Source organism: Schistocerca nitens, chromosome 4, assembly GCF_023898315.1.
Source record: "Schistocerca nitens isolate TAMUIC-IGC-003100 chromosome 4, iqSchNite1.1, whole genome shotgun sequence".
In the NCBI taxonomy this organism is placed as follows: Eukaryota; Metazoa; Arthropoda; class Insecta; order Orthoptera; family Acrididae; genus Schistocerca; species Schistocerca nitens.
The window spans coordinates 944,467,754-944,484,414 of NC_064617.1; the positions used below are offsets into that span (position 1 = coordinate 944,467,754).

General features: G+C 46.3%; 1 protein-coding gene across 1 annotated transcript; it reads left to right on the plus strand.

The window, feature by feature from the left end:
• The first annotated feature begins 2,874 nt into the window (after positions 1-2,874).
• On the plus strand, positions 2,875-10,355 carry LOC126253591 (cuticle protein 63-like). The gene is made up of 2 exons (XM_049955026.1): positions 2,875-2,961; positions 9,804-10,355. Exons 1-2 carry the CDS (start codon positions 2,947-2,949, stop codon positions 10,212-10,214), a joined length of 426 nt encoding a protein of 141 aa, XP_049810983.1. The 5' UTR covers positions 2,875-2,946; the 3' UTR covers positions 10,215-10,355.
• Positions 10,356-16,661: the final 6,306 nt, after the last annotated feature.

Sequence of the window (16,661 nt, forward strand, 5' to 3'; positions counted from 1 at the left end):
CGCCGTGAAGAGATGACCACACCTCCTTGCTACATAGTCAGCATTGCTGATTTTACCGACGTGCCACCTTGAAAACAATCAACTGTTGGGACCAAATGTCCCACAGAAAACTGGGAGTTAATGCATGGAGTTGCTGTGAACTTGACCCCTCTAGGAGGATCGAGTCAACTGCGTTCAGATCATGCAGGAAACCAGCAAAGCTGGAATTTCGGTAGAAGGTGGAGAGGGCGAGTAGCTTTCCCGAAAATTAGCGCTCACATTGAGGCGAGAGGCGCGTGAAGAATTTGTTGCCATACCAATAGAGTTGTAATTACCGGGTGCTTATTAGTGTAATTATCCTATGGCAGTGAAACTTGATCGATTCGCTAATGGGTTAATGCGGAACCTATTTAACCGGAAAAAGTTAGTTCCGACATTGGCCACCTGGTGCAAATCTGGCGCTTTAGACTGTTTGTATGACGATATGACATTGACACTGTCACTCGAAAGCCATAACATGAGTGAAGCGTATGGGTATCAAGAAGAGAGATCGTGCGTTGCCAGTGAAACTGTTTTATCTGAACGACAGCGGTTAGAGTGATGTACTGAAAGAGCGACGCCGAATGAAATGGCTCTGAGCACTATCGGACTTGACATCTATGGTCATCAGTCCCCTAGAACTACTTAAACCTAACTAACCTAAGGACATCACACAACACCCAGTCATCACGAGGCAGAGAAAATCCCTGACCCCGCCGGGAATCGAACCGGGAACCCGGGCGTGGGGAACGAGAACGCTACCGCACGACCACGAGCTGCGGACGCCGAATGAAATGTCTGAGCAGAGTCACGATGTCATTAAATACCTTAAAGAAGATTATAATGAAATTCGAAAACATGGGTGAGCTTGGTGTGGAACTGGAGAGAGGACAGCATCCTATTCCGGCGGAAGTCATTGACGGGGTTGCTGTAGCTTTTACAGACAATGCAGCCAATGGAGGTGTGGTGTCACCGCTAGACACCACACTTGCTAGGTGGTAACTTAAATCGGCCGCGGTCCTGTAGTACATGTCGGACCCGCGTGTCGCCACTGTGTAATCGCAAACCTAGCGCCACCACATGGCAGGTCACAAGACACGGACATGACCTCGCCCCAGTTGTACGGACGACATAGCTTGCGACCAGACCTACCAAGTCTTCCTCTCATTTGCCGAGAGACTGATAGAATAGCCTTCAGCTTATTCCATAGCTACTACCTAGCAAGGCGCCATGTGTATCAGTGCTTATAGCTTACTACTATTCAAGAGATGTATTCCAACAAGAGAATAAAGTTAAGTAAATTATTCCAGCTACGTACTGTTCTTCTTATTCATTAATAAGTCTCATGTTCCAGTACTTCACGCCCGTCTGCGTTAGTTTAGCGTGCACTTTCAGCCACTTCGATCTACAAGGTGTTGGCCCAGCTGCCGACACATCAGGAGGAGTGCTAGTTTTTGCGCAGCCTCATGAGAATTGTCCATTCCGCAGTCAACCGTTCGGAAAGCTTTGCAGTGTTTATTTCACTAGTACACATACAAGATACAGACATTACAGCATGATCCGCAGCAGCGTTCTGAATTTGCTCTTCGGTTTCTGGCACTGATCGAAGATGGTAACAAGTGGCCGGGCAATATTCTGTGGAGTGACGAGTGACATTTTGCAGTACAAGATACAGTGATTACAAAGAATTGCCAAATTTGCGGTACCTTTGGACCTCACGAGGGGCACGAAGAGCTGTTCCACTCGACTTATGTGACAGTGTGGTGTGGATTCACAAGCACCTTTAATATCGCTCCGTCCTTCTTTGAAGTGAATACACCCTGAGAGCCTGTCAGGTGTACCGCTGAAGTCTGGACACTGTCGAGACCTCCTTGTGCAGCACGCGCTACCTGCTATGAAAGAGCACAACTGTGTGTAAACAATTGCTTTCGTGCAAGATAGGTTAGCACCTCATGTCCGTCATCTGCTTAATTCAGCCTTGCATGAACGTGTTATCTCTTGAGGTTTTCGGGTGCATGGCCTTCAGTATCGAATCCGCATGACTTCAGTGTCTGGCGATATCTAAAAGAACGCGTTTACCAAAAACACGTTCGGTCTCTGCCTGATCTGAAGGCCAGTAAACAGGAACACATTGCTCACATTGCACCGCAGCAGCATCTCATCGACGTTTCGGCTGCTCAAATTGAACAAATTGTGTAAGCGACGATTAATCATAAAATCAGAATTATGCCTTGCTCACTCGTTTGACGATTTCTGCCTACGTCCCGTTCCTAATCCATTACATACGGAAACATTTCTTTACGTCTTTCTTGCATTCACAGCGCCAGATTAGCACCTGGTGACCAAAATTGGAACTCCGGCGTAAATCGTTTCCCATTACGGCATTAGCATGACGAACAAGTTTCGCTGTCATACGAAGAAAGTGAGCCCAAACTGGACCTCTGTCACCACCTGCACTTTAATGGTAACTAACCGGTACATAAAAAATAGCTTTTCTAGGCAGAATACTTGTAAAATATCTATCCTTCTGTTGCGGAACGGAGAGCACACACAGTGGAACGAACCCTTCGCGGTCGCGCGGGAGGCGCGTCTAGCGGCCAAGTGCCTCGTTAACCGTGACACTGCCCGCACTCCACGGTCGCGTCTTCCGCTGGCGGGCGCTGTTGTGGCCACCTACACCCACAGTGGTGCTGTAGGAAACTGAATAGCGGGACGTCTAGAGGGGATCCTGCGCGGTTCGTCGCGGTGAAGGCAAAGTGCGAGGGGGTGTGGCGGGACGACGTGGGTCCGCGGTGACAGGCGTGGCAGCCCCGAGGAAGGCCGTGGGCGCACGGACACGGCGGGCCTTTCACGGCGCGCCGCCGACTATAAAAGCTGTGACCGCGCTGTCACGGTACAGTTCATAGCAGCCGCAACCCAACTCCTGCCATGAAGGTCCTGCTGGTGAGTACCGGTAGCCAGCCGCTCTGGCCGCCTGCGGGTCTCCGTGGAAAATTCTGACTGGAACCGTGAAATTAACCACTTAATTCTTGTGCCGTAAGACTCCGGCACTGTCGAGAGATATACCCGTCACAAACCATTCGTTACTCTTTACTTTCATTGTTGTTGTTGTTGTTGTTGTTGTTGTTGTGGTCTTCAGTCCTGAGACTGGTTTGACGCAGCTCTCCATGCTACTCTATCCTGTGCAAGCTTCTTCATCTCCCAGTACTTCTGCAACCTACATCCTTCTGAATCTGCTTAGTGTATTCGTCTCTTGGTCTCCCTATACGATTTTTACCCCCCACGCTGCCCTCCACTGCTAAATTTGTGATCACTTGATGCCTCAGAACATGCCCTACCAACCCGTCCCTTCTTCTTGTCAAATCGTCCCACAAACTCCTCTTCTCCCCTATTCTATTCAATACCTCCTCATTAGTTATGTGATGTACCCATCTAATCTTCAGCATTCTTCTGTAGCACCACATTTCTGAAGCTTCTATTCTCTTCCTGTCCAAACTATTTATCGTCCATGTTTCACTTCCATACATGGCTGCACTCCATACAGATACTTTCAGATACGACTTCCTGACACTTGAATCTATACTCGATGTTAACAAATTCCTCCTCTTCAGAAACGCTTTCCTTCCTATTGCCAGTCTACATTTTATATCCTCTCTACCTCGGCCATCATCAGTTATTTTGCTCCGCAAATAGCAAAACTCATTTACTACTCTAAGCGTCTCATTTCCTAATCTAATTCCCTCAGCATCACCCAACTTAACTCGACTACATTCCATGATCCTCGTTTTGCTTTTTTGATGTTCATCTTATATCCTCCTTTCAAGACACTGTCCATTCCGTTCAACTGCTCTTCCAAGTCCTTTGCTGTCTCTGACAGAATTACAATGTCATCGGCGAACCTCAAAGTTTTTATTTCTTCTCCATGGATTTTAATCTCTACTCCGAATTTTTCTTTTGTTTCAAAATGATTCAAATGGCTCTGAGCACTATGGGACTCAACTGCTGAGGTCATAAGTCCCCTAGAACTTAGAACTACTTAAACCTAACTAACCTAAGGACAACACACACTTCCATGCCCCAGGCAGGATTCGAACCTGCGACCGTAGCGGTCGCGCGGTTCCAGACTGTAGCGCCAGAACCGCTCGGCCACCAGCGGCCGGCTCTTTTGTTTCCTTTACTGCTTGCTCAATATACAGATTGAATAACATTGGGGAGAGGCTACAACCCTGTCTCAATCCCTTCCCAACCACTGCTTCCCTATCATGACCCTCGACTCTTATAACTGCCATCTGCTTTCTGTACAAATTGTAAATAGCCTTTCGCTCCCTGTATTTTACCTCTGCCACCTTTAGAATTTGAAAGAGAGTATTCCAGTCAACATTGTCAAAAGCTTTCTCTAAGTCTACAAATGCTAGAATCGTACGTTTGCCTTTCCTTAATCTTTCTTCTAAGATAAAACGTAAGGTCAGGATTGCCTCACGTGTTTCATTACTAAACATCATTACTGATGTTATTGTTGTAGCCCTCAGTCCGAGGACTGATTTGAAGCAGCTCTCTATGCTACTCAATACTGTAGAAGCCTCTTCGTCTCCAGATAACTGCTGGAACCTACATGCTTGTTAATCTGCTTAAGTTTATGTTAAGCGGGGACCCAGAAACGACAGAGAGGCTCCGTCCCCGCCGCAGCAGCAGTGGTCCACAACCCCACGACGACTACCGCAGTCTACTTCACCCCTCCGCCGCCCCACACCAAACCCAGGGTTATTGTGCGGTTCGGCCCCCGATGGACCCCCCCCCCTCCCCCCAGGGAACGTCTCACACCCGACGAGTTTAACCCCTACGTCTGCGTGGTAGAGTAATGGTGGTGTACGCGTACGTGGAGAACTTGTTTGCGCAGCAATCGCCGACATAGTGTAGCTGACGCGGAGTAAGGGGAACCAGCCCGCATTTGCCGAGGCAGATGGAAAACCACCTAAAAACCATCCACAGACTGGCCGGCTCACCGGACCTCGAAACAAGTCCGCCGGATTCGTGCCGGGGACAGGCGCTCCTTCCCTTCCGGAAACTGCTTAAGGTACTCACATATTGGTCTGCCGCTACGATTTTTATCCCCCACGTTTCTCTCCAATACTAAACTGGTGATCTCTTGATGCCTCATAATGTGTCCCATCAACCGATTCCTTCTTTTTGTCAAGTTGTGCTATAAATTTCTTGTCTCCCCATTTATGTTCAGTACCCGTCTAATCTCCAGCATTCTTCTGTAGGACCACATTTCAAAAGCCTCTTTTCTCTTCTTGTCTAAACTGTTTATCGTCCGTGCTCCAGTTACATACGTGGCTACACTCCATACAGAGCCCTACAGAACATCCTTCCTAAAAATTAAATCTATATTCGACGTTAACAAATTTCTCTTCTTCAGAAACGCTTTTCTTGCCATTTCCATTCTTCTACATCTACATATATACTCAGCTAGCCTCCAAGCGGTGTGTGGCGGAGGGCACAATTCGCGCCAAAGTCACATTTCCCCCCTCTGTTCCACTCGCGGATCGCGCGAGGGAAAAGCGACTGTCTGAACGCCTCAGTACGAGCTCTAATTTCCCTTATCTTTGAATGGTGAGCATTGCGCGATTAGAAAGTTGGTGGTAATAATATATGCCCTAAATCCTCGGTGAAGATCAGATTTCGGAATTTAGTGAGCAGCCCCTTACCGTTTAGTGCGCCATCTATCTGCAAGTGTGCCCACTTCAAACTTTCTATGACATTTGTAACGCTGTCACGATGGCTAAATGTAGGAGTTATTTTATATCTTCTCTACTTCGGCCATAGTGAGTTACTTTCCTGTCAAAATAGCAAAACTCTTCAACTAAAGCCTACGTCTCATTTCCGAATCACATGATTTAATTCGGCTACATTCCATTATCTTCCTTTTGATTTTGTTGATGTTCGTTTTATATCTTCCTTTCAAGACAGCGTCCCTTTCGTTCAGCTGCTCTTCCAAGTCCTTTGCTGCCTATGACAGAATTACTATGTCATCGGCAAACCTCAGAGTTCTTAATTCTTCTCCCTGGACTTTAATTACTGCTTCAAATTTTTCTCTTGTTTCCTTTACCGCTTGCTCATTGTACTGATTGAACAGCATCGGGGATAGGCTACAACACCGTCTCACTTGCTGCTCAAGCACTGCTTCCCATTAATATCCCTCGACTGTTATAGGTGCCTTCTGGTTTCTGTACAAGTTTTAAATAGCCTTTCCGTCCCTTGTTGCCATTACAAATAAATACTTTTTTCTTTTCTTCCCATAAATTTGCGGCTATATTCACGTACGCTATAAGCGTATCGCTCACTCTAGCCAGGGGCTGTGTACCTTTCTTCCGCTGTTGGTCGTCTTTCATCTGCATCACGTCCAGTGCTGCCGACATGTGTTCAGTTGGAGTCTGTGAGGTCTGGGGTTGCAGTGTGGACGCGAAATACGTGCTCGCGTTAAAAGGTATTAAAGTGGATGTAGAACAGTTAACAGGGAACACCTGAGACGATATCGCGAAAAATTTACGCAGAATGTTTGTTACACTGAGAATTTTACAACGGGACGAATGGACTTACTGATAAAGGACTTTAAGTCTATGAGATCTGCCTGGATATGCGAAAGCTGTAACAGGTTCATATCCAGGACACGTCGAGGCGAGCTGGACCCGGATCGAATCCGCCTCACTGGATAACGACGAGGTCCGGTGAGACAGCCTAGATATGGCTCTTTTGGGTGGTTTCACACAACCAGCTAGGTAATCAGAGGGCTTTTAACCTCGGTTCACCTCAGATACAAACACTTAAGAAACGTTATCACAACCATGGGATGTACCATAGACGTACACAGATGGGCTAGACAGATCCGTTTCCCGAGGGGAGTTGTGGAGTGAAGTGGGTTGCCCAGCCACCAAATGCAACTAACACAGCCGAAGCTGATGTATAATCATCATGATCCTCTTAAGTCAAGTCAAAAAGTAATAAGAAAGAAAGAAATGGGCTTCCATTTCTGAGAGGTAAAACTATAGTTTCAGTGGAGTGTTCATTCAATACTTTCACAATCATTAACAATACTCATAATAATGACTTTAACCGTGGAGGTAGTTCTTAGAGCACACAGTCGTTGTTAGAAGGAATACGTCCAACAGAAGTGAGTCTTCTACTAACTAAACACTTCAGAAACAGGCCTCTGCCACAGCAAGACACGGCGACAAATTCACGGTCACTCGACATCAGTAGCTGTGTTCCGGCCACTTACCGCAGTCCAATTAATACTCGTCTTTTGACACTGTACGTTATCAAAAATCCGGGGTTCTGCAGTATAGCGGTAACCGTAGCGTGTGAAAAGCAAAAAAAAAAAAAAAAAAAAATTAGGATTTCGAATACTGCACACTCCGACCGAGTCGGAAACGAATTGTGTGTGGCAAAAGAAACAAATGGCAAGTGACATCAGGTATTCGGCACTCCGTGTCACTGACGAGTTCCTCCGCTGATAATAAAAAATTGGAGAAATAAGGAAACTACCGAGTCGGCAAAAAAGTGCGTGAAACAGGACGGGCGAGTAATGAAACGTTTCCGTAACTTCGAGTCCGCTGAGGGTGACGAACTGGAGGAAGACGAATAGTACCGACATCACCCGAGTCAGAGACGAAATGTGTGCTGAGAAAACAGGCAGCAACGAAACCGTATTTCGAGTCTCGTTGGATATCATTAGTCATTAATAAATACGTACGATATGTAATAACCATAATTAGGGCGTTCATCTGGTACGCCTCTCAGATATGTGAAAGAGTACGGAGAACGATGCTGCTGTTCACTGTAGACAGCTATATCTTTATACAGCCTCCACCCTAACTGCACATTTGCCGCGATAGACTGTTTTGTTCCTAAGTTATATTTTATGTATTTCAACGGAACACTTCACACCGCAGGCGAGTGACCATTGTGACTAGATGACCTAACATCTTAATATTCCAGATCGAGGTTCTGGCCCGTACTTTCGACTTTTGTGACTCCTTCCAATTGAGTCATCCCAGAACGATCCCCCACTGGACCCGAAGCTAGTACCTTCAGTCACCTCTTTCGACCAGTTCAGACTCTGTACAAGTTCTGCATACTTTCGCAAAAGACTCCTGTTCAACTCCTGGCCCAACAGTCAAAAAATGTTCAAATGTGTGTGAAATATTATGGGACTTAAATACTAAGGTCATCAGTCCCTAAGCTTACACACTACTTAACCTAAATTATCCTAAGGACAAACACACACACTCATGCCCGAGGGAGGACTCGAACCTCCGCCGGGACCAGCGCACACCGAGCAGTCAGTTTTCATGTGTTTGTAAGTTTCCGTATAGTTTAAGATCTGCTGTTACGAGAGACAGATCTTGAAAGAACTTGTAGGCATAAGAAATTCACCATCTTATGCGTTCACACAGAGCTGGTCGTTCAGTAACTTGCACTGGAAACATCCTATACAGTTTTAAATGTTAGGAAATTAGTAAGGGTAGGGAAACTGTCGCTTAAGTCGTGAAGGCATACAGCTTTTAACCTGATGTTTCATCATGAGTATTTGCTTAGGAGATTAAATTTGCAAGGAAATTAGCATAACACCTTATAAATAAGTTAAGGCAGTAGTCTTCGAGCAATTGCAAGGTCGCACATTTCGAGAACACCCACGTCAGCTCTGGAAGTGAATGTTGAAGAAGAATATTCAGTTACTACGAAGTTATAAGCAGTCACACAGGGCACTTGCAGTCTTTCTTAGACTACACCGTCTGTGTTTGCAGCAGGAAGACGAACAAGAAGTACTAGCAAAGGGCATACTTTACTTTGTACTATGGAATGATGTGGGTAATGAAAGAGCAAATGTACAGATAGATACAATCCTTAGAAGGAGCAGTATGCCTCTGAATTTCTAGACAATGCCATCAATGAGATTTTAAGCTAATACTTACTGTTTACTGCCTCTTACGTCTGCAGTGATATGAGAAATCTTTAGTAATAAAATAACATAAAGCAGTTCTGTAGTTGGAAGAATGGCTTAACAATCATTTTTCCATAATTTTACTTCGGTGGTATATTGTGCACATGTAAAGGACGAAAATAGCATCATCCAGTGGGATGGAATAGTACCTTACTTTTTGAGATAAGTAACTTCTATCTTGAATAATAAATGGTGAATTCTGGCATTCTGTACAGTGCAAAGCAATGCAGTGGTCGTTCTGTCCGCATCAGTATACATTTTTTTCTGTCTGAGTTCTACTGGAGACCTTTATTGAATCGCTACAGGTGAATCAGCAAAATGTCCCGCTAATTAATACAGAAACGGACATAAAAGTACTCCAAAACCGAAGGGAATTGGGCAGGAACGCCGCGCGGGATAGCCGTGCGGTCTGGGCGTCTTATCACGGTTCCTGCGGCTCTCCCCGTCGGAGGTTCGAGTCCTCCATTGGGCATGGGTGTGTGTGTTGTCCTTAGCGTAAGTTAGTTTAAGTTAGATTAAGTAGTGCGTAAACCTAGGACCGATAACCTTAGCAGTTTGGTCCCATAGTCCTTACCACAAATTTTCCGTTTTGGGCAGGACCGGAACAACAGTCTCGCTCTGAGAAGACAGTACTTTAAGTTATTGATTGAAGTGAATGTGCTGTCCTTACAATTCGCCTGCCTAATACCAGTCGTTCCTTACTCAGGACTGTGATCACTTGCCAAGCTTGAAATTCTATAGGTGGTACATCGTGATACATCGACAACTGCGCGATTTGCAGGTCTTCCTCGTCGCCGCCGTGGCAGTGGCCGTGGCCAGGCCCGGCTACCTGGGCGCCGCCCACGGCGTGCTCGCCGCCGCCCCAGCTGTGGTGGCCGCGCCCCACGCCGTCGTTGCCGCCCACGCCGTGCACCCGGGCTACGCCGCCTACGGCCCGGCGCACATCGCCGTCGGACCCGGCGGCTACGTGCTGGACACCCCTGAGGTGGCCGCCACCAGGGCCGCCCACCTGACCGCCGTCGCCCAGACGCAGGCCCGCGACGCCCACATCAACGGCGCCGCCGCCCACGCCGCCGCCGCCGCCCACGCCGTCGTCGCCGCCCCCGTGCTCGCCGGCGGTCACGGCCTGCTCGCTGGCCACGGACTTGCCTACGGCCACGGAATCCACGGAATCCACGGAATCCACGGCTAGACCACGCAGCTGATGACAGTCCCCACCTCACTGGACGCCGCATCACACCTCACGCCCATACCTGCTCACCTCATGTACAACCACCTTTATTTTGTTTGAAAGAACACGATCTTTATTTATAAATAAACACGTATTACTGCAGATAGTATTGACGAAGTTATTGATCCTTCCTCCTTTAATTTCACACTTACATCAGTGCTCCACTACTTAAGTTGAGAGCTTTACATGCTGGAGGTACCGCGCCAATCGTCCTACGACTAAAATATCTCATCAAGAGTGAGTGCTATTCAATTACGACACAGAGTTGTTATGACGGCCTGAGTAACTGAAAAGAAGAGCAATTACGCAGTTACACTCTAGTTTCAGACTACATTACTTTTAACAACAGCAGCCTAAATACACTAGACGTACTTCGTCTTTTATTTGAACATATATATGTCCCAAGTATTTTCTTTATATATACTGGAAGTACTTATTCATACACAAAAACGTAGTAATTTACTTCGTTGCTGCTACATTACACCACAATAGAAGCCATTGTGGTGTCATCGCCAGACACCACACTTGCTAGGTGGTAGCTTAAATCGGCCGCGGTCCATTAGTACATGTCGGACCCGCGTGTCCCCACTGTCAGGATCGCAGACCGAGCGCCACCACACGGCAGGTCTCGAGAGACGTACTGGCACTCGCCCCAGTTGTACGACGACTTTGCTAGCGACTACACTGACGAAGCCTTTCTCTCATTTGCCGAGAGACAGTTAGAATAGCCTTCAGCTAAGTTAATGGCTACGACCTAGCAAGGCGCCATTTGTACCATTGCATGTATCTCAAGATAGTCTCACTTGTATCATCAAGAATGCTGTATACCAAAGGACGATATAAAAGTTAAGTGTTCTAGTAGCTACGTTCTTTCCTTTATCACATTCATTACGAATCCTGTTCCAGACTTAACGCCAGACGGCGTGAGTTGACGCGTGCCCTTTCGGCTACCTCACTGTGGACTGGCTGCCTTAACAGTCCACTACAGCCATCATCATAAGATCTTTACTTGTACAGTTCTCCGGAATATTTTCTGGCCCTAAAATTCATGAGCAGTACCACACAGTGTGTTAACTGCAAGTTCGCTCATTACCTAATAGGGATTTAGGGAACAGATGAAGCAAGCCCAGCCCCACATAGGCGTAGTGCGGGCAGCCAGCCTCACACAGTCTGTCTCACACGGTGCAGGAAGCTTAATAGAGGCTCCACGGTTCCGCAAAAGCAGAAGCTGCACACAGAGATAAAAGTGACTTAAAGGTTGTTTGTAATGGAAATTGAAATCGTCTTATTTATTGACTTGTTTAATACAGGTCATAACTAAAAGAATTACACACACTCACCATAACAAAAGAAAACAAGATTTAACAGAGTGAACTCAGTAGTAAAGCTGCTTTATAAAAAAGAAAAAAGGGATAATGCAGATAATTTTAGACCTATTTCTATGCCATCAGTGTTTGCAAAAGTTATTGAAAAGGCTGTGTATGTAAGGATAATTGATCATTTCGTATTACACGATTTGCTATCAAATGTACAGTTCGGCATTAGAAGTCGTTTAACACCAGAAAATGCTATATTCTCTTTTATCTGTGAGGTACTGGATGGGTTTCGAACACTTGGCATATATTTCGATTTAACGAAGGCATTTGATTGTGTCGATCACAATATTGCTCCAAAAGTTGGACCATTACGGAATATGGGGAGTAGGTCACAATTGGCTCACCTTTTACTTTAGCAACAGGCGGCAAAAGGTCAGTATTCACAATGTTGATGACGGCTGTAATGTAGGGTCTGAGTGGGATACTGTCAAGTAGGGGGTGCCCCAGGGATCAGTGTTGGGGCCACTTCTGTTCCTTATTTATATAAATGAGATAACCTCCAGTATTATAGGTAACTCTAAAATATTTCTCTTTGTTGATGACACTAGCTTGGTACTAAATTATTTTGTGTGCAACCTTGGGTCGGTATAAAATAGTGCGGTACATGATCTATGTTCATGGGTTGTAGAAACTAAACTAACGCTAACTAACAGTAAGACATAGTTTTTACAGTTTCTGACACACAATTCAACAAAACGTGACGTTTTAATTTCACAGAACGCGTATATGATTAGTGAAACTGAACAGTTCACATTTCTAGGTATTCAGATATAGTAAGCTGTCGTGGAAATCCCACGTTCAGGATCCTGTTGAAAGACTTGATACCGCCATTTTTACCATTCGAACGGCATCAGAAGTGAGTGAGCGTTCGACTTGAAAATTGGTCTACTTCGCTTGTTTTCATTCGTTTAGGTCGTATGGTATTATATTTTGGGGTAACTCTTCCCATTCTAAAAGGATATTTTTGGCTCAGAAACGGGTGGTTCGGGCAATAAGTGGTGTAAGTTCACGAACCTCTTGTCGACCCCTGTCCATGAGTCTGGGTATTTTGACATTGGCCTCTCTCTCTCTCTATCTCTCTCTCTCTCTCTCTCTCTCTCTCTCTCTCTCTCTCTCTATATATATATATATATATATATATATATATATATATATATATATATATATATATATATATATATTTCTTACTGTCATTTCTTCTTAACAATGTTAGCTTATTCCCAAGAGTAAGCAGCTTTTACTGGGTTAATACTCGGCGGAAATCAAACCTGCATTTGGATCGAACTTCCTTAACTCTTGTGCTAAAAGGTGGGCAATATACTGCTGCATCCACTTTCAATAACCCACCAGTCGAATTCGAAAATCTTAGCAGTAATCCACGCACTTTCAAATAGAAACTGGAGAGTTTCCTCATAGGTCATTCCTTCTATGGACTTTAACTAAGAGAACCTACAGGATCAGCGATGAACACAATCTGAAAGCTGAACTACAGAACATAAGGTCCATTTTTTGAGCTAATGGCTACGACATGAGGATGATACAGAAAAACATGGCACCGAAGGTGGAGGGCAATGGGGAAATGCAGAATGAAGCACTTAACACCTTCCTGCTACCATACGCACAAGGGATTACTAAACGTCTGAGCAAAATTCTCCGCTGGGCAGATATTAAGCCGATTTTTCGTAGCAACAACAAAATAAAAGACGTTCTGGCCTCGACAAATTACATGCCGCCGGAGTTTATGAAATCGGGTGCGAATATGGACTAGTGTATGTAGATGAGACTGGGCGTCCAATAAGTGTAAGGTTAATTGAACACGAGACATATATCCGTCTCAAACAATACAGAAAATCAGTGGTGGCAGAACATCAGGAACAGTGAAGGATGAAGATCGAATTTCGAGAGGCCCGCGTACTGGCGAAACAGCCGTTTCCTTTGGGGATGAAGAGTAGAGAGGCTATAGAAATAGCCAAGCGACCCTACAATATGAATAGAGAAGACGCGTACGGATTTCCAGCGTCTTGGCTGCCAGCCGTGACAGCTTTGCGGAAGGACAGCTCTCGCAGAGCAACAGGCGCGCGGTAGGCCAAAGCGGTGGAGGGTACACAGAATGCTGACGCGCCCTAGTCGATATTAGGCAGTTAGTAAACAGCGCTACGCTGCAGTCGCCGCTCAGTTTCCTATTTGCCGATTTCCACCAATGGCAAGCTACACTCCTGGAAATTGAAATAAGAACACCGTGAATTCATTGTCCCAGGAAGGGGAAACTTTATTGACACATTCCTGGGGTCAGATACATCACATGATCACACTGACAGAACCACAGGCACATAGACACAGGCAACAGAGCATGCACAATGTCGGCACTAGTACAGTGTATATCCACCTTTCGCAGCAATGCAGGCTGCTATTCTCCCATGGAGACGATCGTAGAGATGCTGGATGTAGTCCTGTGGAACGGCTTGCCATGCCATTTCCACCTGGCGCCTCAGTGGGACCAGCGTTCGTGCTGGACGTGCAGACCGCGTGAGACGACGCTTCATCCAGTCCCAAACATGCTCAATGGGGGACAGATACGGAGATCTTGCTGGCCAGGGTAGTTGACTTACACCTTCTAGAGCACGTTGGGTGGCACGGGATACATGCGGACGTGCATTGTCCTGTTGGAAGAGCAAGTTCCCTTGCCGGTCTAGGAATGGTAGAACGATGGGTTCGATGACGGTTTGGATGTACCGTGCACTATTCAGTGTCCCCTCGACGATCACCAGTGGTGTACGGCCAGTGTAGGAGATCGCTCCCCACACCATGATGCCGGGTGTTGGCCCTGTGTGCCTCGGTCGTATGCAGTCCTGATTGTGGCGCTCACCTGCACGGCGCCAAACACGCATACGACCATCATTGGCACCAAGGCAGAAGCGACTCTCATCGCTGAAGACGACACGTCTCCATTCGTCCCTCCATTCACGCCTGTCGCGACACCATTGGAGGCGGGCTGCACGATGTTGGGGCGTGAGCGGAAGACGGCCTAACGGTGTGCGGGACCGTAGCCCAGCTTCATGGAGACGGTTGCGAATGGTCCTCGCCGATACCCCAGGAGCAACATTGTCCCTAATTTGCTGGGAAGTGGCGGTGCGGTCCCCTACGGCACTGCGTAGGATCCTACGGTCTTGGCGTGCATCCGTGCGTCGCTGCGGTCCGATCCCAGGTCGACGGGCACGTGCACCTTCCGCCGACCACTGGCGACAACATCGATGTACTGTGGAGACCTCACGCCCCACGTGTTGAGCAATTCGGCGGTACGTCCACCCGGCCTCCCGCATGCCCACTATACGCCCTCGCTCAAAGTCCGTCAGCTGCACATACGGTTCACGTCCACGCTGTCTTGGCATGCTACCAGTGTTAAAGACTGCGATGGAGCTCCGTATGCCACGGCAAACTGGCTGACACTGACGGCGGCGGTGCACAAATGCTGCGCAGCTAGCGCCATTCGACGGCCAACACCGCGGTTCCTGGTGTGTCCGCTGTGCCGTGCGTGTGATCATTGCTTGTACAGCCCTCTCGCAGTGTCCGGAGCAAGTATGGTGGGTCTGACACACCGGTGTCAATGTGTTCTTTTTTCCATTTCCAGGAGTGTATAAAGGAAACTCCAATGGAAAACGCCGATTTCCGCCAATGACAAGACGTAATGCAAAGACCAATAAAATTCTAATACCCTTCCTCCTCACCCTCATATTCAATGACAGTACTCCTTCATAGTATGTAAGTAACCAAACTAGTGCTGATTCAATAGTTAGCAATAAAACCTGAGGAAGGCGACTTGCAACAGTCGCCGAAATGGCAGCATTTTATAGTGACAATGCGGCCTCAAACCCAGAAGAATTTTATTCACTGTCGACTAAAAAAAGATTCTTAGTTTATAAAACAGCACTGACTTTAACTATCCCTGAAAATTCATTATCTGAACTTCCTTCTCTTCCTCTTCGTCATCAGTTGTCCTCTTCATATGTCAGAAGGTCTTCACCGCCTTCGAGAGAGTTACTTATGCTGCACATCTTGAAAGATTTAACAGTAATGACTTTTCTCACTCTAGACCACGACTCTTTCATCCATTGAACACTTGTTTGACTGTAGGTCGTTTTAGAGTTCAGCTGTTCTTTTTCCATGTTCTTCTGCATATGACACTACTTTCAGTTTATATCCCGCATCATACGAATACATTTTATTGTATTCCATTACGAAACTTAACGAACATATTGTACTGTTACCGATAACACAAATCACTTTCAGTTCAAATTCACTGGCACCATCGACTGCGATTATGCATCGTAGGCCAGACAGTTTTCTGTGTTTGCGATGGCGGGGTGGCAGAGAGACAGTGTTAGCAAGCCTGTGCATCCCCGCAACTCATGCTCGTCTCATCGGTGTACTGCTGCTGCCAGTTGAATACACTGTCGCCACATAGAGATAGGTTTCCCGCGGCAAAGAATACACGGCCATTTTTAAGAAGGCTGCAAATTTTAAATTAAAGACTGGCCATTTTTATATTAATTTCGAGTACGAGAAGCATATGAATTTTGGAGGCAATTTTTCGAAGATAAAAGTGCGTCTTACCGTTGGTAAAATACGGTAAACTGCCACCAGTGTTCCATTCGATTCCCTCGCCCACTGCTTCATCGCGTCAGATTGTTGCCGTGGGCGACAGCAGCCGTCCGTCTTTCATCGCACAGAATTATATCACTCAATAGAAGCGGAGACAGAGGGCGGCTCCCCTAATTTGTACATAGGCCTAGTCAAGCGTTGGCTCGACGCCATATTGAAACCAAGTAAACGGGAAACGATGGCTGCTTATTACTACTACTCGAAATGGACATTGTAATCTAAGCGATTAAATGAATACTTTTACGAACCGGAACCTCCATGAAAGAAATAGTAATAAATATTTAGCTTTTAAATTCGTTAGTGTTCACATGTGCAAGCTGAGAACTACCACTTCTTTTAGCTTACGATGACAACGAAACAATTTTGTTTGGCA